Below are 25,243 nucleotides of genomic sequence, written 5' to 3' on the forward strand. Positions count from 1 at the left end.
GAGCCCCGGAAGAGCTCTCCCTCCCCAGCTTCACCCCACCCAGCCCTCACACCAGCCCTCCCCAACCCAGCATCTGCCTCAAGCCTGGAAATGCCTCCAAACTGGCAAGTGGACACTGCAGGAGATGGCAAAAAGCCAGCAGAACCCAACTCGAAGGGACCCCCTGGTCTAGGACATCCTCCCACACTTGGGTTCCCATAACCTTTTTATTTATTCATGTATTGTGGTACTAGGGATTGAACTCAGGGTGCTCTACCACTCAGCTACATTCCCATTACTCCCTCCCCTTTTAAATTTTAAGTCAGGGTCTCACGTACCCAGGCTGATGACCTCAAACTTGTGACCCTCCTGCCTCAGCCCTCCCAAATCACTGGGATTACAATCACACCTGATTCCCCGGAACCTATTTTTCTCCACCTTTAATCCCCTGGAGCAGCCATATCCCCACAACAACAACAATTAAAAAAAAAAAAAAAAAAAAAAAAAAGCTGTTCCTTAGAAAAGTAGAATAGGTTTAATCCGTAACTATGAAATGTCTAGGTTAGCAGCAATTAAGGACACCCAAAGACTGGGAAGAATCTGTCCCCTGAAGGCATCCTGAGGGTCACAGAGGCTCCCCCTCAGTTCACAGAGGTGGTGGGCAGGATGTTAGCTTTGCGCTCAGCTTCAATGCAGTATTTCTCGGGAAGGCCAGTGGCTCTGTGGAGAGAATGCAGGGAGGGTGTCAGGAAGGGTTGGACCAGAGTGGACGCAGAAGAAAGCAGGCCTCGGGTGAGGTTTACAACACCTGGGGACCCGTACCCCAGCCTTCTCCTATAATCCACCCCCCAAGCCAGTATACTGCCAAGGAGCTCCCAGAGAGCCAGGAAGACCCAGTCCCAGAACCTTCTTCTGGAGCCCAGTTTAGAGCCCAGCCTAGAGCCAGGAGAGGGGTCCCTCCCTGAACACCTGTCACCCCCAAATCTACACTTTCCAGACTGCCATGCCAGCATCTCTTAGGGGAAGTGAAAAGAGCCAGGGAAGAAAGGGTCCCAGTGCACCTCAACTCCTCGAGTTTTTTCTTCTTGATATCATCAATGCGCTCACGGCGCTTCTGGGCCTCCTCTTTAAGGCGCCGGCCCTCTTCGAAGGTGGCGATCCGGTTCTGCACCTGCTTCTGCTGGTTCTCTCGTACCTGGCGTCTGAGCTCGTTGGCATGCTGTAAGCGCTCTGAGGCCTTTTTCTCCTCCTCCATCTTCTCCTTCTCAATCTGCTCTCTCTGAGCCCTGGGGGAGGGGCACAAGGAGTGGAAGGGTCTAGGCTGAGCTGGTCCTGCCAAGGGAAGGCGGCTCCTCTAAAGGACATGTTTCAGAGACCACAGCCCTCAGGCCCCAGCCCACTTCTTCTTCAACTCAGGGATTAGCATGAAGGCAGTGTTCTGCCTCCTCCCACCAGCCACAACCAGCCTCAGGATCATGCAACTGTAAGTCAGGGGCATGCTTTAAAGGGCCTCAGGCCTGGTGTAATGCTCTGCTGTCACGGTGGAGAAATTCTTAATAATTTTTTAACAAGGAGCTCCATAGTCTAATTTTTCATCGGGCTCTGCAAATTATGTAGCTGGTCCTACAACCAGGATTTCACCCCCTGGGAGCTATTTTTCCTACTCTTCCCTCATAATAATGCATAACTCCTCTCCAGCTTGTTCTAATATATCTTCCTTCCTACCTTCCTCCCTTTCTCCCTTCCTTCCTTTCCTAACAATAATAACGTTAACAATCTGCATGCATATTAGAATCATCTGCAAGATTTCAAAAGATACTGATATCTGGGCTGCACCACACACCATTTAAATCACAATTTGTGGTATAGCTTATCTGTATTTTTTAAAAGGTCCCAGGCATGTCTAAGAACCACTTGGTAGGATAGATTAGGCAATATCTGCTTAATCAACAAGCTGAGAACTAAAGGCATCCCTCTGCCCAGAATCAGGTAGTCTCTAGGGAGGCCATACTTTGGGCTTGTTTTTTTGTTTGGTTTTTGGTGGTACTGGGAATGGAAGCAGGGGCTTCCCACACGCTAAGCAAGGACTCTACCACTGAGCCACATCCCCAGCCTAGGTTATACTTTTGAAGTGGGAAAATTTGGATTGCTAGCTGTGGCAGAGGCACTCTTAAAGAAAAGGCACCCATCATGGAGGTCACATGGCCTGGAGACACTAGGTCTGGATGCTAATCTAGGACAGCAAGTAAAACTGAACTTCTCCAAAGGCTGGTCCAACTTTTAATAACTGGCTAGTGCACATGCTTCAAGAAAACAAAGCAAAGCAGAGACAAATGGGTCAGTGGCAAATGTAGAACTTTAATTTCATTCCATTAAAGGCACACAGATGTACAAGGGCACAAGGCCAGAGAGGAGAGGGGAGACATGGAAGGCAATCTGGAGCCCTAGGGCAGGATCTTTGGGAGCATTTAGGAAGCTGCCTTCTTTACCAGTGTCCAGTGACCACTGGCACAACCCCAAGGGCAGCGAAAGCTAGAGTCCCAAAGGGCATCACAGTTACTGGGTAAAACTGAACTTCTCCAAAGGCTGGTCCAACTTTTCCTGCTACTGTGCAGGAAAGATGGATAAATAAAGAGAGCTTGCAATCCTGCAGAAGACCAGGAATCTGGTTCTGGCAAGGACAGAGCTTTATGGAGAGCTGCTCTGCCTCCGTTAGGAGTCTAGATGGCCTAGTCTAGGACACCACTAACTGAAACAGGATAAAGAGAAAGGTCCTATAGCATGGAGACCAAGAAAACGAGGTCCAACTGTTCAAACTCCACCCACTTATCTAAGCATAATTTCTGATTCCCCAAATTTCAATTTTGTCTGTTTTTTTTTTTTTTCCTTTTGAAAAATTCTGATCTCACAGAGGCTGAACCAGAACAAAAAGGAAGCTGTTCCCAGTTAAGCCAGATCTGGTGGTAACAGATTTAACTGGTAAGAAATAGAGGGAAAACCAAAGGTACCTGTGATTACTGACTGCTTTGAGGGAGGGTCAGAACAGTGATGGATATGAATGCTTAGCTTCCACTTATATGTCGGAATTACCACTGAGCCAAAAGTATACAAATAAAAGGATAAAGCGCTACTGTGCAGGAAAGATGGATAAATAAAAGTGAGGTCAAAATATGAACCTCTAACATCCTTCCTACAAAATAGGAAAAAGCGATTTTGATTAATTTCTAATGCTCTCCGTGGCATCCACCACAGAGCCTGGCTGGATGTGCTCAATACATTTTTGTCGAATCAGTGGCAAAGATATACTTTAAAGTCCTGCTCCAGTGACACAACCCTTAATGACTGAGGTTCTTCTGTCTCCCCCCTACCTTCTCCTACTTGAAGCTTCATCACTAATCTGCAGACAGATGGGGACGGGGCGGGTGGCGGTCAGAAGGGACTAGATAGACCTTTATTTACATTTTACTTCTTCAGGATAAATTATCCCCATAACCCCCAATTCCTTAAACACTTCCCAGATGCTATTTTCAAATTCTCTAATCCTGAAATACTTGGCTTGAGTGTTTTGTCATTGTTGTTGTTATTTGTTTGGGATTGTTTTTGCGGTAGTTTGTATGTTTGTTTGGGTTCATACTCCATACTGGAGATAGAACCTAGGGACGGACACTCTATCACTGCACTACTTCTAGTCCTTTTTTTTTTTTTTTTTTTGCAACAGGGTCTCAGTAGATGAGAAACCTGAGTTGCTAAGGCTGGCCTCGAACTTTCCATCCTCCTGGCTCTAGCTGGGGGAGGCCTGCAACACCACCCCTGGATTACTGGGTGTCTGAAGTATGTCAACCGCCCATCTAGCTGGAGTACTGCATGGATGTGCATCTATCTGTTAAACTGCCAGAAGGCTCCCCTTCATGCACTGTGCCCCTCCCTGCTGCAGAGCCCACACTGGTCCACTACAGGGCAGACACGAAGCCAAGATTCCCGAGCCCCTCCTACCGAAGAATCCTCTCGAACTCTTCCCGGTCCTGTTGCACCTGAACGGCGAGCCTGTGCTCCTTGAAAGCCACCTGTTCCATCCTTGTTTTCCGTAGTTTAGCCTCCGTTTCTATCTTCTTCTGTGCATTTTCCTTCTCCTTTCTGCGCCATTCTCTGTCCGCAGCCTCCTGGTTGCGCTTGGCCCGCAAGGCATCCTGGGAAGGTGGGGGGCCAGTGAGAGCCCCGAAAACCTCAGGTCCAGACCGGGCCCAGGTATCTTTGGTCTGTTTTCTAAAGCACCATGGGCTTCTCTGGCAGCAAATTATTTTAGGAAAGAATGAAGGAATCCTAGCCTAGAAACTTCGGGGTCAGAAGGCCCCCTGAGGGGGTCATCTTGGCCTTCTACCCCTACTCAGTCCACTTCTTTCCCTGTTCCTCAGACTCCTCCAGGCAGTCCCCTTCAGTGCTTCTAGTTTTAAAAACTGCTAATGGTGGAGAGGCCATAGTTTCCTCTGGTGACCTATTTCCACTTAAGGTGGAAATTCCTTTGTGGTGCAGCCAAAGACTTTCACTCAGATCTTAAGCCATAATTCTGTTCAAGCCTTACTGCCATGGGCACTGGGGGGCAGAACCACCCCATCCTCCTCAGTCTACTATAGAAAGCCTGTGTCCTCTCTTTTATACCTCCATCCTTGAGGCTAGTTTACAGGCCGTCAAAGGTACAGCTGCTGGAGTAGCAGAGAAAGAGGGAAGTCGAGACGGAGAAGAAACAGGTACCTGTTCCGCTTGGTAATCCTGAGCCCTCTCCTGCAGGGCCCTCAGGCGGGTGAACTCCTTCTCTTTTTCCCTCCGGATTCTGTTCTGCTCAGCCTCAAACTCTGCTTCTCGAGCCTGCAAGGAAGCAAAGGCCTCATAGAACAGTTCTCATTGCCCCAGCCTTGCCCAGACAAACAGGGTCCCCTGCAACACATTTTCCAACATCTCCCCTACCACTCCTTTTAAAACAGGCAAAAGAGGCCAGGCATACGGTACACATCTGTAATAAACACAACTCAGTGGCCAAGGTGGGAGGATTGCAAGTTCAAGGCCAACCTCAGCAACTTAGTGAGACCCTCAAAATAAGATGCAAAAAAAATATTCTAGCTCAGAGGTAGAATATTCCTAGACTCAATCCCCCAGTACATTAAAAAAAAAGAGAGTAAAAAATAAAACAACATAGAAATGAATGAACATTAAAAAAAAAAAGAGATATAGCACCTGTAAAATGTTTCATTGTTGAAAAAAGGCTTCCCCCTGAATTATCCTAGGCAATTCTGATCTTATGGGATGGACACTATTGATGAGAAAACTGATGTTCAGGAAGATCGAGGATCCTACCTAAGATCACCCAGTCAGTAAACTACCAAACAGGATTTGAACACAGCATCCTGAGCCCAGTTTTAAACTCCTTCCATTACATCACAGTCTTCAAGTTGCAGGGCCACTGGGCCAAGTAACAAATGTGGCTCCCTGCCTGTCTTGTAAAAGCAGAGCGCAGGTGAAGGTTATCTCATTAGTCCCTGGGCAAAGGGCCAACCACCCTTTAGGCAATTCCCCAGTGGTTAGCAGACACCTAAAGAATGAACCATCAACATCAGTTCCCTTACCACCTCTGTGAAAGAAATGGCATCTCTAAAGCTTCCAATCCACTATTTCTGTTACTATTTCCCCGCCCCCCTCCTCCTTCTTTTCCTCCTCCTGTACTAGGGGTGCTTTACCCACTGAGCTATACTCCCAGCTCTTTGTTGCTTTGAGACGGGTCTTGCTAAGTTGCTGAGGGTCTTGTTAAGTTGCTGGGTGGGCCTCAAACTTGCAATCATCCTGCCTCAGCCTTCCAAGTCGCTGGGATTACAAGCATGTACCACTGTGCCCACCTACCAACCACTGTTTCTCAAGAGACCAGTATTTCTCAAGTCTAACAACAAAGGTTGAATGGAAATGTGATCTTCCTATAAAGAATCTCTGTCATCCCTTGTTCATCCTGCCCAACAAACTGTGTCAGCTGGTTCCTTTGTTCTACCTTGCCCTGTATGGCAGGGCAGGGAACTTGGGATGATTCCACAGCCAGTCTCTGCCTTTAGCTCTGAAGGGTTAGTTCTGGCTGCAACACCATTGAAAGGCACCAGTGGGGGAGGTGAAGGGCTAGTGAATATAGCCATGAGGTGCACAGGGATGACCTGCCATGTATATGACGATGGTCCCCTAAGATAATGTCACCCGTGGTGTTGGAGCCATCTTAGTTGGCATACACCTGTTACGTTCAACAATGATGAAATCACCTAATGACTCATATCTCAGGATGTATCCCATCATTCAGTGATGTGTGATTGCACTTAGACACTTAAAGTAGACTGTAGAAGTGCCCGAGTATCTGATCCTTTTGCCAGTCCCCAGCCTCTCCCAGCATCACCTGCCCATGTCCTTTCCATGGAAGAATACAAGACATATTTCCCTCCTGCTCAGGGATCTACAGTTCCTGATCATACCACCCCCCACCAGTTTCCTTCAAGGGCCAAGGCACCTGCCAACAATGGCTCTCAGCTCTCCAGCATCATTTCACCACCCTCCTTCCTCATCATGACCACCACAGACTCTCAGCTGCAGTCAGCAACTCTGTTCACCTGCTCCTGCACATGATCAACTCATTATCACCACAGCACCCATTCCGGGAAGCCACTGTTGCGTTCCATTCAGTGTACACTGCATTACTCTGGGTTCTCTCAGCCGAGTCTAATATTGGACACACATTGAAGCATTCAGTATATTCTGAATCAATCAATAGCTACTTCCCATGGCTGTTATCAAGATTAAATGAGACAACAGAGCTAGGGGTGTAGCTCAGTGGTAGAGCATATGCAAGACTCAGAGTTCAATCCCCAATACCAAAATAATAATAATAATAATAATAATAATAATAATAACACATGTAAAACACTTAGCACAAGAGCTTAAACACACAGTCTAAGTGCTCAGCAAATGGTGATTTTGTAGTCATTGTTATGCGCAAACCACCTCCATAGTTGTGCATTCTTGTTCCATTGCTTGCATAAATCCAAAATCCAGTAAGAAAACTGAAGCCAAAAAAATGAGCTTTCCTAAATGTTCAACATCTCTAGCAATTAGAGAAATGCAAATCAAAACTACACTGAGATTCCATCTCACTCCAGTCAGAATGGCAATCATCAAGAATACAGGCAACAATAAATGTTGGCGAGGATGTGGGGGAAACGTACACTCATACACTGCTAGTGGGACTGCAAAATGGTGTAACCACTATGGAAAGCAGCATGGAGATTCCTAAGAAAACTTGGAATGGAACCACCATTTGACCCAGTCATCCCACTCCTAGGTTTATACCCAAAGGACTTAAAATCAGCGTACTATAGTGGTGTAGCAACATCAATGTTTATAGCAGCTCAATTCACAATAGCTAAACTACAGAACCAACCTAGGTGCCCTTTAACAGATGAATGGATAAAAAAATCTATACATTCACAATGGAATATTACAAAGCCTTAAAGAAGAATGAAATTATGACATTTGCAAGTAAATGGACAGAACTGGAGAATATTTCACTAAGTGAAATAAGCCAATCCCAAAGAATCAAAGGCCAAATGTTTTCTCTGATATGTGGATGCTAATTCCCATAGGGGTTGGGGAGATAGTGGTATTTTGGACTAAACAGAGGGGAGTGAAGGAAGGGAAGAGGGGATGGGGGTAGGAATGATAGTAGAATGAATCTGACATTATTACCCTATGTGCATATATGATTACATGACCTAAGTAAAAACATGTATGTACTATCATGTATAAATAATTAAAGCAAGTAAAAAAATAAATTCAAAAAAATAAAATAACGGAGCTTTCCTGACTTTCATTTTCTGTGATTTTGTATTCAGCATAAATGGGCATACCAAGGATGCCTTTCCAAATTATAACCACAGGCCAGGTACAGTAGTACACGTTTATAATCCCAGTTACTTAGGAGTCTAAGATAGGAAAATCGCAAGTTCAAGGTCTGTCTCAGAAACTTAGTGAGACACTGTCTCAAAAAAAATAAAAATAAAAAAAAAATAAGGTCTGGGGATATGGCTCAGTGGTAGAGCAGGGCTAGGTTCAATCCCCAGTACCACAAGAAAAGAAAATCATAACCACACCCTCTCCCCACCCTTCATGAAGAACCCCTCTACCTGTTCTTCATGAAGGAGCACAGAAAAGTGAAATGTTTTCTGTTGTCATGAAACTTGAAAATTTGCAGAGGAGACAAAACTGACACATGAAGAAACAATTTTCCTGCCACATTGATTCCTTCTTCCTCTTTTTCCCTACACCACATCCATTCTAAATCACGCTTCCAAGGCTTCCCTTGTACTTTCCACAGACCCCAATCATTTTATCACTCAATTTTGCCCCAGAAAGAGTCCACACCTGTGTGAGCTAGAGCCACCCATAACCGTCTGCAGACAAGGCTCTTTGCTTCACTGGTTGTCTTTGCAAGGGGAGGGACAAGTCTTTGTTTTCCGAGTCTAGCACCCAATATAGGATGCTCAACACGGAATTTACGGGGTTACCAAGTCATGAGGAATCTAGAAAAACTTCACTTTCACCAATCATTTTCATTTACTTCCATTCCTGCCCATGACCCACAGACCAACTTCTAACGAAGGTGTTCATGAGGATAATCACACACTAATTTGGATGTCCTTTCTAGGATATTCGGTTAATGAATAAGTCAGGCCAAGGAGAAGAGGGGAGCCAGGTCCTTGAACAAAGGATGTACATTTTTAAAGTGCAGACGTGGCTACCTTCTGTAGGAAGCCCCTCTCCTGGCTACAGACATGCCATTGCGGCTCAGAGGCCCCAGGAACCAGGTCCTTACCATCTTCTTCTTGGTGAACTCCATCACCATCTGGTCGGCCAGATTTTCCTGAGCCAGCAGCTCTGCTTTCTTTCTCTGGTTCTCGTCGTTGATGCGCTTGATCTCAGCTTGCATCTGCACTTTCTCCTGATGCCTTCGTTCCAGGTCCTGCCGGTGCAAGCAAGAAAGCCTTGGAGTTCAAAGAGGTAAGAAGAAGCTCCTGTCTTCCTGACAGTGAAAAAAGCCACTGTCTCTCTGACGGCGGGGGGAGGGTTGGGGGCGGGAGATGCAAATGGACGCGGACACAGATGTGCTGCCTGCAGCCCGAACCTCTTCTTTCAAGGGCTGACGGTGACTGCTACCAATGGCCTCTCCACCGTCTTCACCCACCCTGAGTTTGCCATGGCCTCTGACACTGCTGGTCGCCAGACACCTTTAGGAAGTGGAGGCTCTTAAACTTCCACTCTGTGGCCCCCACATATTCTATAAATCCTAGTCATGTGGCTTTTCTCCTGTGCCATCCTCCTGCCTTCAATTTCCTTCTATTTTTAAACTCGATTTTTTTTTCTTTTTTTCACTTATTTTTGACTGATAAGCACAAACTTTCAATTTCCATTCAGCAGTAATAACTAAGAAAATAAATATTGCCTGGAAAAGCTGATCCCAGCCACTGGGGAGGCAGAGACAGAAGGACCACAAGTTCAAGGCCAGCATGGGCAAATTTAGTAAGACCCTGTCAGGAAAAAAATAAATAAAAAGGTCTGGGGATGTAGCTTGCTGTAGATTCAATCCCCAGTACTGAAAAAAAAAATTAAATTTTTAAAAAATGTATGTACGTGTATGTGTTGTGTGTGTGTGTGTTGTGTTGTGTGTGTGTGTGTGTGTGTGTTCCCCTAAGTGAGTACTTTCTATTCATTGGGTCACTTTGTATAGACTATCTTTTTTTTTTTTTTTGTATCAGGGATTGAACTCAGAGGCACTTGATCACTGAGCCACATCCCCAGCCCTATATTTGGTATTTTATTTAAAGACAGGGTCTCACTGAGTTGCTTAGTGCCTGGCTTTAGCTGAGGCTGGCTTTGAATTGGCCATCCTCCTGTCTCAGCCTCCTGAGCCACTGGGATGACAGGCGTGCACCACTGTGCCTGGCAGTATGGGCTATCTTTAATACCTAAATCTATTCGAAAACGAGGAAAGGCAGGCCTTGTGTAGGTGAAGAAACTGAAACCAAATGTTAACTGACATTCCCAAGACCACACAGCTAATATACCCTACGGCCAGAATTTTGAAACCTGCTCTGTCTGAATTAAAGTTTTACCCTCCTACAGAAATCACCCTGGATTATTCCAACTTTCGGTTCTCTCTCCATTTATGAATTCCCTCTGTACTGAGGTGATGCCACATTTCTTGAGAGTTGATCATACACGACCTTGTAGAGTCCTGTTCATTTCATAGGTGCTCACTGAGTCCCAGCTAGAGGACAGGGACCTGTGTCACATCCCCTTTCTTCACCAAAAGTATCTTGCTCAATTCAAGCAATACTTAAACTCTTGATAAATGAGAACTACAGAGAGTGGCACATGAGGTGGGGGGTGGGGGTCTTAGACACAGAAACGTGTTTCTGAGCAATGGAGAGCAGAGTACCAACATGACCCTGAGGGATAAAATCCTTTCTAAGGAAAGAACCCCTGCCTTTTCCAGCCCTGAGCCTCCAAAATCTCTCAATGATCAGATGTTCAGGCACGTTCTCAGGTCACAAAGCAAAAGGGCATTGCAATTTTGTGCAGCGGCCCACAAGCCAGCACCTCTGATCAGTCTCAGACTCCTCCTTGCTTCAAACTCTTCTACCCACCAGCTCACCCCACCTCCCATACTATTTACAGCTCCCTACATTTCTTCAAAGACTAAATCCTTCCAGGCCTTCCAGCTCCTCCTCGGCTCTGCTTCTGCCCTGACACACTCAAACCATGCAACCCTGCCTGTGTGTCCTCCTCCAGGGCTTGGCTCGCAGCCCAATTCGGGACTCCCTCCTCCATGAAACCTCTGAGCCAGGGAAACACAGCAACCATCTCCTCCAAGCTCATGTGGTGCCTGAGTCACAACGGTGCACATTTCCCCACTCTCTCTGTCCTCCTCTGCCCGTTCCACTCTTCTCCTTTTCCAGTTTCGAGCCTGTTGCCACCCCATGCCTTGTTTAATCTCATTGACACTCAAGGCTAAGGAAGCTGCTGATCTCTGATCCAGAACACACAGGCAATCGGGTATTTGTTGGCTTACTTCTTTACCTATTTACGCACTCTCTGGTTTGTTGTTTGGGTCGGTTCATTTCATTTCCGAGGAACAAAATGACTTTCCCTGTTTCTCATCTTTGAAGACCTTCAAAGCAGCCCAGAGAAACTCCCTGCACTCTCTCTCCATCTTGCTAGCAAGGTGGGGAAACTGCCCTTGCACCCCCTGAGATGACACGGCAGCTCTCAAGCTGGGCAGGCACAGGGATCTGCCCTGAAGTTGCCTAATAATAATACTTCCTGGAGACTCAGGGAGTGCCTATTGGAGGGACATCCAAAGGACAATGACACAACGCCAATGTGATGGTGTTGACTCACTGATTCCTGGAATTTCTAGTGTGGCCACCAAGTCCCGATCCCCACCATCTAGTTGGGTTTTCCAGTTTAGTTTCTCCCTTCCCTGCATGTTTGCCCCACACCTCTCCTTCCTGACCCTCTCTCACCCCCTCTCTCTTCACCAGGAACTGAAGTAACTTGGCCAGGTCTTTCTGTCTTCTTGACCCCCTCAGTCCCCTTCTCAAGCACCTCACCAAACCATGTGCCCTCGGCTTCTCCAACTATCCAGGTGATCTTCCTCCCACCCTTCACCCTGGGGCCTCTCTCTGCAGGACCTTCATAATTTGAAGTCTGCCCGACTGTGGGACTCTTTACAGTCCCCAGTCACTCACCACTACGGAATGCGCCGGTCAACATTTATGGATGTTTATCAAATGTAAACATGGGAGAGGGGCAAAAAAAAATGTGCTCCACAAGTTAAATGGTACCATGAAAAAAAAAGAATCAGACAAACCAATGCAGGACATTTTTAAGGCACACGGCCTGGGGCTGGGGCTAGGGCTCAGTGGTAGAACACTAGCCTAGCATAGGCAAGACCCTGGGTCCAATCCCCAGAACTACCAAAAGAGAAAAAGAAAAAAGCTAGCCTAAGGCATATGACCTGTATGCCTCAAAATTAATGCGTGGTGAGGGGGATGGGGGGATAAGACGGTTAATGGGTACAGGGACACAGTGAATAGCAGGAATCATTTCTATGTTCTGTAGCACGGAGGGATAATTACAGCTGACAACAATTAATTGAACATTTCAAAATAGCTAGTAAGGAAGATTTTCAATGTTCCCAACACAAAGAAACAATAAGTGTCTAAAATGATGGATGGGCTACTTTCTCTGATCTGACCATTATACATTGTACACATGCAATGTATACGATATGCAATGTGCTCCATAAAGATGCACAATTACTGTGTCGATTAAAACTAAAAATACATTTTAAACAATAAATCAATCAGCAAATGAGGAAATTCTTCTAAATCAAAACGTACTAAAGAGACTTAACCAGCTGTAATGTACAAACCTTGATTGGAGCCTGTTTTGAAAAGAAGAAAAGAGTTGAAAGTACATTTTTGAACAACTGAGGACACCTGAATATGAATTTTGTATTAGGTGATAAGAGGGAATCATTGGATTAGAGTTTTTGATGGAGGATGTGATAAATGGTACTGTTGGCATGTCAGAGTGACCTGGTTCTTCAGAAATGCAGGCTGGTACAATTGGTGACTACATGTCAAGATGTCTGTAATTTAAACTAGATTAACAATTAGCAAAATATGTATATACACCTAGAAAGAAACAAGCCACAGCTGGGAGAAGTGGCCCACACCTGTAATCCCAGCTAATCAGGAGGTCGAGACAGAAGGATCTCAGGTTTGAGATCAGCCTGGGCAACTTAAGAGAGACCCTGTCTCAAAATACAAAAATGAAAAAAAAAAAAAAAAAAAAAAAAGCCGGGAGTGTAGCTCAGGGTACAGCTCTCTGGATTCAATGCCCAGTACTGAAAAAGAAAGAAAAAAACAAGCCACTAAAACAAATTGTTAGCGATTGTTAAATCTAAATGAAAAATTGATGGGTGTGATACAGTGTTTTCACCTTTTCTGTGTGAAATTTTTTGAATAAAAAAAAAATTGAAAGGAACAAAACAAATCAATGCTCCAAATCCCTGCTGTGTCCCCTGCTGTACTTTTGTTTACTGAAACAGATCAGATAAGGCAAATAAAAGAGGAGTTTTTAAGTCTATTTAGTTTGGGCAGCTATTTCATCAGTTTTTTGTTTGGTTTGGTTTGATTTTGCAATAGATATTCCTACTAATTTTATTTGGGTTGGCTCCACCACACAATTAATGACCATGGGATGCTCTGCACTTTGAATGAGGTAACAGCGGGGAGCCTGGAACTAAGACACTGCTACTGTTCATACAAACTAGATAATAGACCTAGATAATTGAGGGAAGACTGTAAAACTTCCCTGTGTTTATTTGTGCAAAGCATGCAGCCAGTATATTTCCTTTATGTGTCTGTTCACATGGATATGTCACTGAGACCCAAAGTCCCCAGGAGACAGGGACAGTGTCTATCCAAATCACTGCTCATCCCCCAGCATGGCACCGTGGCCAAATAAATGTTTAACATGGCATTAAAAGGTTGATGGTGACGATGTTGTGAAATGAGCATGTGCCTAACAGAAATCAGCCCACACCCTGAATCCCAAAATCTTGGAGTACTTTGCTGTGGTTGCTGGGGGAAACTTGGCATGACCTGTCTAGCCCTGTTACCCGAAGGTCTTCCTCCTGCAGCTGTTCCAAATACTCCAGCATCTGTTCCTTCTCCTGCTCCCGCTGCTCCGAAAGCAGAGATCGCTCTTCCCGGTTCCTTTCCATCTGCTTCACAATGTGCCGTCTTCCCCTAGGAGGGAACGGCACCACAGTGTCTCAGGAACCACGGGTCCATGTCTCTCTGCTCTAACCTCCATCCAAATAATCCCCAAGACGGGCAGTTTCAGGGACAATTTGACACATGCCCCTTAACCTGGATAGGCTTGATGGGTCCAGACCAAAGTCCTTCCCCAGCAAGTCCTGGGGGATCGGTCCCTCTTTTCTCAGCTATTGGCTCTGGGGACCCATCCTTCCTGAGATTCCTCTCCAATCTGTTTGCCCAGGAGTCACCCGACAGCTTAATACAGCGTCTCTTTTTCAATATGTAACTAGTTACTGGAAGCCTGTTCTTCCCAAGTCTTCTCAGAGTATGGGAAGCTAGCATGGTATGCTAACCTCACAGAACTGCACAGAATTTAAAAGTCTAATTCCTCTAGTGCTTCTGCTATCGCCCAGTTTATCTTGTCTTCCACGCCTAGCGTGACAACTGTCTTTTTTACATTCTCCCTCACATTTGCGACTGTCGGCTGCTGGTAGACAGGGCTGAGTCTGACGAAGTCTCTCCACTGGGCAAAGCCCAAGCTCAACAGTAAGAAGCAGAGAAAGTGGGTCTACAATCAGCACTTCCAGGGATCCCTGTGTGTACTGGGATGTCAATGAACTTGGAAGCATGCAGACCCCCACATCATGAGTCAAGCCTGGGAGAATGGGAGAAGACCAGATCAGGATAGAAATCAAGGGCAGCAGTATGAGACTCCCATTCTGATGGAGCACTTGAATGGCTTCACACTTCAGATAAAATAAGCAGGAGTGGTGAGCAAAAGATCTACATGGAAGCCGGACTGGGCTCAACCAGGTCAAATCATTGGCTCTGCCTAATGAGGCAGAAGTTTTCCCTTTATCGGAGCTATTTATGCAGAAGGTAAACAGCCACTTAGCCACTAAAATAACTTTAACTGGGAGCCTAAGATGGTCTACTGGGTAGCTACTAGAAGCACAGAGATGAATGGTTCAAGAGCTTACAAAGCACAATTCTCTTTAGATAAAACTGCCCTCCAACGTGGCATGAAAACTGCTCACAGAAGTAATTCATGTATCATATGGTTCGTATTCTAACTCTAGGACACTCTGATTCTGTAATCTACCTACCCTAGGACTTTCCCTTTTCTGCAAAATGAAAAAAGGGAAAATGAATTTATTCATCCTAATGTGAATGAGGTACCTATTCCAGGCTGAACACCCTGCAAGGCCCAGGAACTTCAGAAACGAATGGCAGGACCTCTGTGCTCAATAAGCTCCCAGTCTAGCGAGGACCAGGGAGCCACAACACAAGTGGCACCTGAGAGTATAAATACGGAATGGCAGGGTACAGACAAGGAAGCCACTAAGCCTGCCTGGTGAAGTGAGGGAGGGTTATCAGGGGAGGTGACAGCAAAGTCACATTCTACAGAAAGAAAAAGATCCCCACGTAGATCCTTCGCTCACTGCTCCTGCTCATTTCATCGGAAGAATGGGAATCTCATGTTGCTTCCCTTGATTTTTATCCTGATCTTGTCTTCTCCCATTTTTCCTTTTCCAGGAGGGAAAAGAAGAAGAAGAAGGGTAGTCAGTCAAAAAAAGAGGGAACAACAAAAGTCATGAAAATTGCAGCCACTTGTAATGGCAGACGCCTGTAATCCCAGCTACCCAGGAGGCTGAAGCAGGAGGCTCACAAGTTCAAGGTCAGCCTGGGCAACTTAATGAGACCCTGTCTCAAAATTTAAAAAAAAAAAAAAAAATTAGAAGAGCTAAGGGTGTAGCTCAGTGGTAGAGCACCCCCAGGTTCAATCCCCAGTACTGAAAAATAAAAAATCGTGAACCTGTGACAAGAAGCCTGAATTGTGGCCAGATTGAGAAGCACCTGTTATGATCTTGGAAACAGGCTGTAAAACTTCTGGGATTCTCTGCCTCGTTCCATAGGGGTAACAGATGATGATGACCACCAGGCCTCACCTCCTCCCTCTTTTCAAAGCGACATGGACCTCAAGAGGTATGGAAATGTCTTAGCGGAGAAATGCCCAAGCCACATCCTTACCGTACTCTTTCTTCTCTCCTCTTCCTGTCCAGTTCCTCCTGCCTTTGAATGGACTTCTGCCGCTCCACTTCCATCATCTGATTCAACCGCTTCTCCTCTGCATCCAGTTCCTTTTGTATCTGCTGCTTCTCTAGGATTTGGGCATCCCGGATGGCATGGCACTTGGCATTGAGGATAATCTAGGGAATGGAGACCAAAGTGTGGCACCGGACCTGGGGGAAAGGTCAGGAAGGGATGCCCTGTGGGTCCAAGGAAGTGTAAGGGGGAGAAATGGAAGCAGAATATCTTGAAGTATACTGGCATTGTGCATGGCTGACCACAAATCCAGAGAAGCAAGAACATTCTGGTATTTGTTTTCCTCTTATAAATTCCTGGGTTCCTACTAGATGCTAGGATCTGTGCAAGGACAGATCCAGAATAGCTTCTTTCAAAGTGTTATGGTGTTTGGGGGTTAATGGATTGTCCTTTGGGACCCATGAGCCCCAAGTTTAAGCTCAGTGAAGTTAAAACAGTCTAATGAGATCAGGCCACTAAGAGTATAATAAGCTGGAAGAACCCAACATGATACAAAAAGGGATGAAAAACCTGGGTCCATCCATAAAAACCACGATGTAAAAGCCTTGGGAAATAAAAGGAGGGATACGTAAAAAAGATTGACCTGGAAGACAGAAATCAGAGATGAAGGTGTTGGGGAATCAGCATTTTTCATTTGGTCAGGAAATAAACCGCATGCAAAAGGAATTACAAAATAGAATTTCAAACGAGTCCCTGGTCTTTATGCTCTTAGCCAAAGGATGCGCTCTGAGTACTCAAAACAAATCCCATTGCCTCAACCACCCTCTGTGGCCAGAATTGAACTAGCAGGATAAAAATAAAAAGCAATATCCTCCCATTTGTTTATGAATCATGGTTCAAAAAGGATCTCCTACATCTTAGCTTATTTGATCCTGCCAATAATTCTGCCAAGTAGTGTTACCGTCCTCATTTTACAAATGAAGGAAGTGAGGCTCAGAGAGGACAAGAGGACTTGCTCAAGGTCACACAGCAAGCAGGTAGCAGAGCCGGTCCTCTCTGATCACAAGGACTACCTTGATCACAAGGTATACCTTTCCCCCACTCCCCAGCTCACCCCCACCGCCTCGCACCCACTGCTTCCTCACCTTGCCCTGTGCGTGAATTCACGAGGAAGTAGAGGGTGGCGGTGAGATAAGGCACCCACCTTACTCATGTCCTTGAGCTCCTCCTCCTGCTCCATCCGCAGCTTGTCGGCCCTCTGCAGGAGGTTCTGGGCCCGCTCCTTGGCCACCTCTTCCAGCTCACTGAGCTTCCTGTTGCTCCTCCACACCATCTCCTTCTGTTTCATGATCTTCTTGCGAGTAGCCACTGCATCCTAAAGGAGGTGAGTCTGGATCGGTGGAGGGGTTGTCCCCCTGTGCTCTGTGCCTCAGCCCATCACACCATCAGAACTGGGCATTTGCACAACCTGGCTTTATTCTCTGCCCCTTCCTTGGCCCAAGTAGCCCCCATTCCCTTCCAGGCATTTCTCTGATCGCCATTCTGCAACATTTCTTTCTTTTTCTTTTTTTAGCTGGGGATGGACAAAATACCTTGATTTTACTTATTTTTACGTGGTGCTGAGGGTCGAACACAGGGCTTCGCGGGTGTTAGGCAAGCGCTGTACCACTGAGCCGTAACCCCAGCCCGGCTGCAACATTTCTAACTAAGTACACCTTCACCCCTCATCTCAGGACCCTCAAAGTAGGGTCAGTTCTCACTATCTGGAGACGCTATCCTCTGCCCAGAACTTTTTTCTTTTCTATATGGTATTGGAGATGGAACCCAGAGTGGCAGGGTTCTTTACCACTAAGCCAAATCCCCAGCCCTTTCTGTTTTTCATTTTGAGACAGGGTTTCTCGAAACTGCCCAGGCTGGCCAAAGAACTTTCGACTCTCCGGCCTCGGCCTCCTGGGTTTTGCTGGGATTACAGGTGTGTGCCGCCTTGCCCGGATCCCCTGAACACTTGTATTCTGCCACCCATCTGCAGAGATCAAGGTGTAGGGAAGTAAGCTACCACAATGGCTTCCTTCTCCTTCTTGAAGGCCTGCTCCCTGGCCTCCATTTCTTCCGTGGTCGGGACGTGGGATGCCCCTTTGATTCGCTCAAACTCCTCAGGGCTGATGATTAGGGATTCTCCAGAGGGATCCTTTGATGGGACACTGAACCAGGAATGAATGGAGTTAGGGGAGCGACAGCCAAAGCCCCAGGCACCCTGCTCCAGACTCTCTCGCCCTCCCTGCGCCCTGCCAACCCTCCAGCACGGACTCAATCAGTGACAGGGGAGACTGCAACTGCACAGTCATTGGAGGAAAGGGCCTTAGGTAAGCAGTGTAGACTGAAAAGACACATTTTAAGTTCTTTTTCTCTAAGGTCCAGCTCATAGGCTCCCTTCTCGGTTCAGCTGCTCAAGACCCTCCCGACCCACACCCACCCTGCCACCCCGGGCCCCATAGATCACCTCCTCCTCTGAGCCCCCACCACACCCTGTTCTTCGTGCCTACTTCCTGGCCAAAGGGATGCAGACTCTGTCCTAACATCTTCAGCACAAGACCACTGATGGCCTAGTCTCTGGCACAGTGATTGGTACCGAGTGAGCACTCCAAACCAAGCTGTTGAACTGAACCTTAAAAATAGATGATTCCTGATGACATATAAAGGACAAGGGGACGCCAGACAAGGTTGAAATAGATGCTGGTGAGAAATGTAAATATCCCTGTCCATCCAGCTTAGAGAGAAGCTTTGAACCCTAAATATTAATTAAAATCTCTGATCAACAACTGCTGGAGACATGTCCATAGACCTCTCCTTGTAGCTGCCCAACGCATTCAACAAATCTATAGCTAATTATAATGATTACAAACAAATGACAGACTAATTAAAGATGGGGGAGGGAACGGTTGGGGGGTAGGAATTAAAGCTGCTTCTGGGTGAGGCAATTTTACAGGTACAAAGCCATAAGACGCAGACGGTATAAACCAGGAAGTGAAATCTCATCTAATAAAACCAGTGTGTGTGTCGGGGGAGGGAGTATTCAAGAGGTAGACCAAATGAGTGAGTGTATGTGGGACTCAGCCAGGTGACATGGCCCAGCTTGGATCTGGAGTGACAGATCTAAGCGACAGGTCTGAATCTAAGTAGGGAAAAAGGACCAGCGGTTGATTCCCAATGCATCTTCAGCACAAGACCACTCCAAAGAAGGAACCCTTTCTCAGGGCCCCAGGCCTGGCTGCACAGGATGTGACCACATCTGGCTGTTGGATGCTGGGGCTGGCCAGACCAAGCTCAATAAGAGGCTGTGGTCAGGCCCAGCTCCTACTCTATGTACCAGCTGTTCTTCCCCAGCTTATGCCTCAGTCAGCATTTTCTGGGAATTCAAGTTTTTAGCGGGTAGAGCCAGAGTAGGAAGAACAGTTACAAAGAGTGAAGCACTAACTAATACGAGAGCTAAACCACTGAGCGTCATGTTGGCCCGTTGCTTTTTTTTCTGAGCTTGGCTTGAACCTCGTCTGTAGGAGGGATCCATGCAAGGGCTGCTGCGCTCCAGTCGGGGAAGCAAGGCTGAGCTAATCCCAAAGGAACCCAAGGAGCTCCTCAGATAGCCTCAGAGTCTGGGAAGGCTAATTAGGCATCTGGTCAGTTTCCCTGTGCTTCAGATTCTTAATGCAGCCAAAAGGAAGTGACTCATCTGGATCACTTCCCTTTACCGGGTTTGCTAATAGAGACTTAGAGAGGACCCACTAAGCGCCTCCCCTCTCCCAGTTCCTTAGATCCTTTAGCCAGCAGAAGAGAGAGAGGAAAAGCAGCTGGGAATGAGGGGTGAGAGTAGACACAGCAAGGGAGAAACAAGAGAGGCCCAGAGGAAGAAGGAAGACCCAGGAAACTAAAGGGGGACATGAATAGGAAAGAAGCAGGGATGGGGCCCGCAGAAGGAAACCTGGTGAGTTTCCCGTCTCCCTGCAAAATTCTTCAGAGATAATACAGGCTGAGTGAGGGAGGCGGTGGGGGCTCACATGAGTTCTCGGACCATGTCCCGGGTGATGAGCTGGATGGTCTCTGGCTTGTGATCCAGGCCCAGGGCCGTGAGAGTTTTCCGGATGGTATGCTTATCTCGGAGCAGCACAATGGGGCTGTCGCTCTGGCCCTGGGCCAGGGGCTGTGAAGTCAGAAAGACAGCTTTAGAAGCTGGTCACCCCACTTCCTGCTGTTTAGTCCTAACTTCACATGAAGCCTTCCTCTCTCCCGCGCTTTCCACCCGACTCAGGGGCAGGGGAGGCTTACTGGCCCAGACGGCAGGACCACCTTGAGTACTGGGAAAGCAGCACCGTGCTCTTTATTTGAACGTGGCTGGATGCTCGGTACTGACCGGCTCTTCTGAGACCTAGGCCTCCTATTCTCAGCACAGCACGGTCAGGGACAGTAGCAAGAAGAGGGGAGGAGAGGAGTTACTAGTGTGTATCTTAGCGCGACTTTAAAATCATCAGGAATGACAAATAAATTTTGGATCTCTAGGTTCTCCTCGCTTCATAAAAGATTCTCCTCTATCAAAGAAGGAATTCTTATCTCTCCTGGATTGCATAGCGATTTTGAAGCAATACAATCTGTTATAGACTAATACAGTCTATGATATTAGTAATTTTTCTTTCTAATAATGAATCCCTTTGACCCACTTTCTAATAATTAATTTGTGTCAAACCAAAAATAAATAAATAAATAAAAGCCATACTGAAGGAGTTACACACAGCCAATTGGCCAGAGACGCGCTCTTAAAACCCAAGATGGTGAAAAAAATCAAGGAGTCAGAATTTAGCAAAAATTAATACAGATTAGATTATGATTTTTCTTAAAAAAAAACTTCTGACGGTGACAGAGTCAGATAACAAGAAAATGCTTATTTCTGGGATTGACAAAACACAGGAGAGAACTCATTTGTCATTCGTGCATCAAGTGGGACCCTGAGGGGTGGCGGGGGTGTGGCCTTGCCTATCCTAAGAACTTTCCACAGAGTCCCGAGCCCTGCTGCCACCTGGTGCCCATCTCGGCTTCCAGGCGAGCACCACTCGGTCAAGCCACAGGCCACTTCTGCCCCCTACTGCCCGCTGAGAGACTTCCTGGACCCTCACCCTCCCTTAGGGCCAAAGAAACTGGGATGGGATCAGAATTTTTCCTTTTTATTGGCAGCACAACTGCTCCTGGAGCACTTGGCCACTTCCACACCTCTCTTTGCTATTACTAGAAAACTCCATATGGACCCGAAATAAACAAAAACCAAATGGAAGTGAAATTACGTTTCTTTGATTCTTTCCCTTAAAAATAGGAAAATTGTGGCCGAGTGGGAGTCTTCTAAATGGAAAAAAAAAAAAAAAAATGCCCATCTGGAAACCTCTGGAAAGTCTGCTCCTCTCCACAACCTCCTCAGCTGCCCCAGGTATTCACACCACCTACAATCTCCCCCCACCCGCCGCCCCTGGAACTGGGGATTGAACCCAGGTGCACTCTACCACTGAGCCTCATCCTCAACCCTTTTAATCTTTGAGACAGGCAGTCTTCAAATTTGCAATCTTCCTGCCTCAATTTCTTGATTTACTTGGGATTACGTGCACGTGCCACCACATCCAGCTCACAGCTCGTTCTTCTGTCTCTTCTCTTTCTCTTAATCTTTCACGATCCCCCTCTCCGTGTCTCATTCTCTATGTCTCCTTCCTTCTCACCCATGGAACTGTTTCGGAGGAATTCTCTACCTCTCCCTTTCTGGACTAAAGGGATTGTCAACCTTGTAGTCTGGATGAGGCTTGCAAATAAAAACCTTCCCATTTCCCAAATCTACGTAATTGTTTCAGTTGAGCAAGTGAGAAAGGAGGTCATGTGTGCTGTTCTCTGATGCTCTTCTTTGGTGGAAAAGGAAGAAGCTCCTCTCCGTCTTCAAGCTGTGCCCACCAGCCCTCAGTTGGTTCATCCTGAGGCTTTCACTGAGCAACGGCGGAGCTCCCTGTGGCTGAGCCTCCCTTTGACATCACACCAGATCTTAAATGCTGAGAGGGAAGAAGCCAGGCAGCCCCGTTTACACAGGCCATGCTAGAGGCCACACTAGAGATCAACAGTACTGGTCTCAGGATTCCCCTCTGTTCTTTGTCTGAGATTTATCTAACAAAGTGTGATGACTTTGACCTGTGGGACACTGGTCTGGGTCACTGCCCAGGTGACAGATACATGGAGGGACTTGCTGAGGGCTACTTTTTTTTTCTTTTCTGGTACTAGATATTGAATTCAAGAGTGCAATACCACTGAGCTACATCCCTAGCCCTTTTTATTTTTTTTATTTTGAAACAGAGTCTCACTAAGTCAGACTTCCCAGGCTGCCCTCAAACTTGCAATCCTCCTGCTTCAGCCTCCCAAATCACTGGGGTGGTAGGCATGCACCACTGCACCCATTTCTGAGGGTTACCTTGACACCTCCAAAGAGGCTCTCGTCTACTTCAGAGTTCATAGCTTTGGTCCGATAGCGAGTCCTATTTCGTGACCTGTTGGAAGCTGAAGAAGAGGAGCTCAAGATGCCAGTTGTGCTTAACGGCTGGAAAAAGAAAAAAAAAAAAATTGGGGTCATCATAACTGAGTGGCATTCAGACTCTGGGCAGAAAACACTGTCAGCCCATGTTGGGAACAGAGGGTGGGCATGTGGGGAAAGTTAAGGAGAGCACTTGTGTGAGCCCTGAAACATGGGGGACAAATAGCAATAGGTAGACAGCATCCTCACAGAAGAAGGAGAGTCCCTTGGCAGAGACAAGGCACACTGGCACCATGAGAAGGAGCATTTCGGTAGCCCCTGCGGCTGAAGAAGGCCAAATTGGTCATGCAGTATGGAAGAAAGGATGAAGGAAACAGAGGTGGCAGGAAAGGAACGACACTTCAACTCATTACTCATGTGCTTCCAGTGTCCCGTATGAACAACCTCTCATGAGGCAATTCACGCTACCACCCCAGTCTTGCCTCCAGTCTTCTCAGCTTCAGCTCTAGGCCCCCTTCACAAATTACATATTAATTGACCTCTCCTCCATGCCTTGCAATCTCACAAGGTCATGGCAGGAATCAGAGGATATAAAAGATGGAAAAGCACTTCCCCCACTACTGAGCATGTGGTCGACACTTTAAAACACTTTAGGCTATAGATGGAAGATGAATGATCACCAGCTACAGTAAGGCAAACCAGTTAACCAGTTCCTAATGTCCACTATGTGGCTTTTCTCTCCCAGAACTCCTTTAGTGTACATTAGTCATTTAAGCCCCAGGATCTTCTTGTGTTTGCCAACTTTCCATTGTAATCATTGTGGGAATCAGGGCTCATCTCCGACGATGGAAACAGAAAACACCAGGTGTTTGTCTTCCTATTTGGGCAAAGAAGCTAGGCTTAGCCAATGAAATCACCCCAAGCTGACAATGCCTAGGGAAATACAGATGCAAGAAGCAGAATCAAGAAAGTCTTTCTGATAGAGCAGCATGGGCAGCCATACCCAGAGTCAGGGGTAACATTGGTAAGGACACAGGTAGCAGCATCCTGCAATCCAAGCTGACAGTGTTAGGGGACAATGGTGTACCAAAGGGTCTTATGAGATCCTTTCTACTTTTGATTTGGGCCTTGGTTCCAGCCATCTGTTTGTTCCTATTTTCTAAGCCTAGTTTCCCAGCTTTGGTGTCAAATCAGTGAGCTCTCCAAAATCCTCTCAACACATTCCCTTCTACTTTAGAGTCTTGCTATGTTACTTATAATCGAGAATTCCAATTCAACACCCTTCATTCCACAAGGTCAATCCAACTGCAGAAGGATTGATCCATCCAACCTCTAGGAGGCAGTTTGTACAAGGAATTTTTTTTCCCCCTGTACTGGGAATTGAACCCAGGGACACTCTACCACTGAGCAACATTTCCAGCCCTTTTCATCTGTTTTAAGACCTGGTCTCACTAAGTTGCCAAGACGAACCTCAAACCTGTGGTCCTCCTGCCTCAGCCTATCCCATCTCCTGCCCAAGTCCCTGGAGTTACAAGGATGTACCACCACACCCAACTCCAGGCTTAATCTAAAACTGACTCAAATCTGTCTTTGGACACACACTTTGAACACCCCTACACACACTCCCCCGCACACACACACACATATACACACAACACAGCTCTATAAGCTGGGCTACCTTGGGGGAATGGGCTAGACATATTGGGTCCCTCCAAGCCTGGGAATCAGCAGCCATCAAGGGGACAGGGTAAACAGAAATAAACCATGCATTCCAGGTCACTGAACACCGGACAGTGTTTTGAAAGCTCTCTGATCTGCCATTACCAACCAGACCCCCCCAAGCACCTGTTCCACCTGTATCGAGGTTTTCACACTAAATTGGGCAATTATTCTCCAGCTGGCTCTGTTCCGAACAATGAGCACTGCTGTGTGTGCCTTTCCCTTGCCGCCTGGCACAGCCAGCAAAAAGCTTAAGAGGGAACCTCCCTTTACATCCTCAGGCAGCCCCAATACAGCAGAGCAGAAAAGCTTGGATTTATTAAAAGGTAAATATAGCAGCCCTGAGGATGCCTAATAACAGCCTCTGAAGGGTTATTATATGGTGGGTGGTGAGCGACTGCTCCTCTTTCCACCAAAAATAGAATAAGAGGAAATGAACAGAAACTGCAGTAGGTGGGATTGAGACCGAACATTGGGAATAACTGGAAAAGATGGAAGAGGCTTTGGATCATGAAGGATGGTCTGAGTTCTGTACCTAATTAAGAATGTGCCTGACACACAGTGGGAACCCAATATGCATTTGTTGAAGAGCAGTGAATGAGGCTGAGCAAGATGACTCTCAAGGCATGCAGACCACATAGAGATGGGTGCTTTGGGGAAACACATCTGCCCTGCTCCAAGTCACTCCACCAATCCACGTTTTCCAGATCACGTATGTGGTCTGCATTGTGGATAATAATGTATGTGAAAGGGCTTTGGAGTACAGATGGAAAGTATTATTATTGTTTTGCATTTGTTTTCCTGTTTCTTTTCAAGGGCTCCTACAGGTTTTCTCTTTGTGTGTCGGGTCTACCAGGCTCTAGTTCCCGCGAGGGCTCAAGCTGCATCTTCTCCTTCCTGTGTTCTTAGTGCCATGGTCCAGGGCAGTAACCACAGGAAATAATTGATTGCCCGCGCTTAAAAGTCAGAGCAGAGGAAGGAGAACAGATGACCACAGAAAAGTGGCCACTGGGCAGGACAAAGGGAAGCTCTGAGCTCTAGGATTGGG

At 46.6% G+C, this 25,243-nt stretch overlaps 1 protein-coding gene across 1 annotated transcript in view; it reads right to left on the minus strand.

Moving 5' to 3' along the window:
- Nucleotides 1-620: 620 nt before the first annotated feature.
- Cfap45 (cilia and flagella associated protein 45) overlaps nt 621-25,243 on the minus strand; it is a 41,717-nt gene continuing 17,094 nt past the window's right edge. Inside the window, exons 3-13 of the mRNA XM_076862399.1 lie at nt 22,417-22,542; nt 19,985-20,127; nt 17,989-18,133; nt 17,137-17,307; nt 15,918-16,096; nt 13,745-13,874; nt 8,870-9,016; nt 4,729-4,842; nt 3,973-4,166; nt 1,041-1,265; nt 621-699 (exon numbers count right to left, since the gene is read on the minus strand). Coding sequence (XP_076718514.1) covers nt 621-699; nt 1,041-1,265; nt 3,973-4,166; nt 4,729-4,842; nt 8,870-9,016; nt 13,745-13,874; nt 15,918-16,096; nt 17,137-17,307; nt 17,989-18,133; nt 19,985-20,127; nt 22,417-22,542 — 1,653 coding nt within the window. The remainder of the gene's footprint in view (nt 700-1,040; nt 1,266-3,972; nt 4,167-4,728; nt 4,843-8,869; nt 9,017-13,744; nt 13,875-15,917; nt 16,097-17,136; nt 17,308-17,988; nt 18,134-19,984; nt 20,128-22,416; nt 22,543-25,243) is intronic.

Source organism: Callospermophilus lateralis, chromosome 7 (assembly GCF_048772815.1).
Source record: "Callospermophilus lateralis isolate mCalLat2 chromosome 7, mCalLat2.hap1, whole genome shotgun sequence".
Taxonomy (NCBI): Eukaryota; Metazoa; Chordata; class Mammalia; order Rodentia; family Sciuridae; genus Callospermophilus; species Callospermophilus lateralis.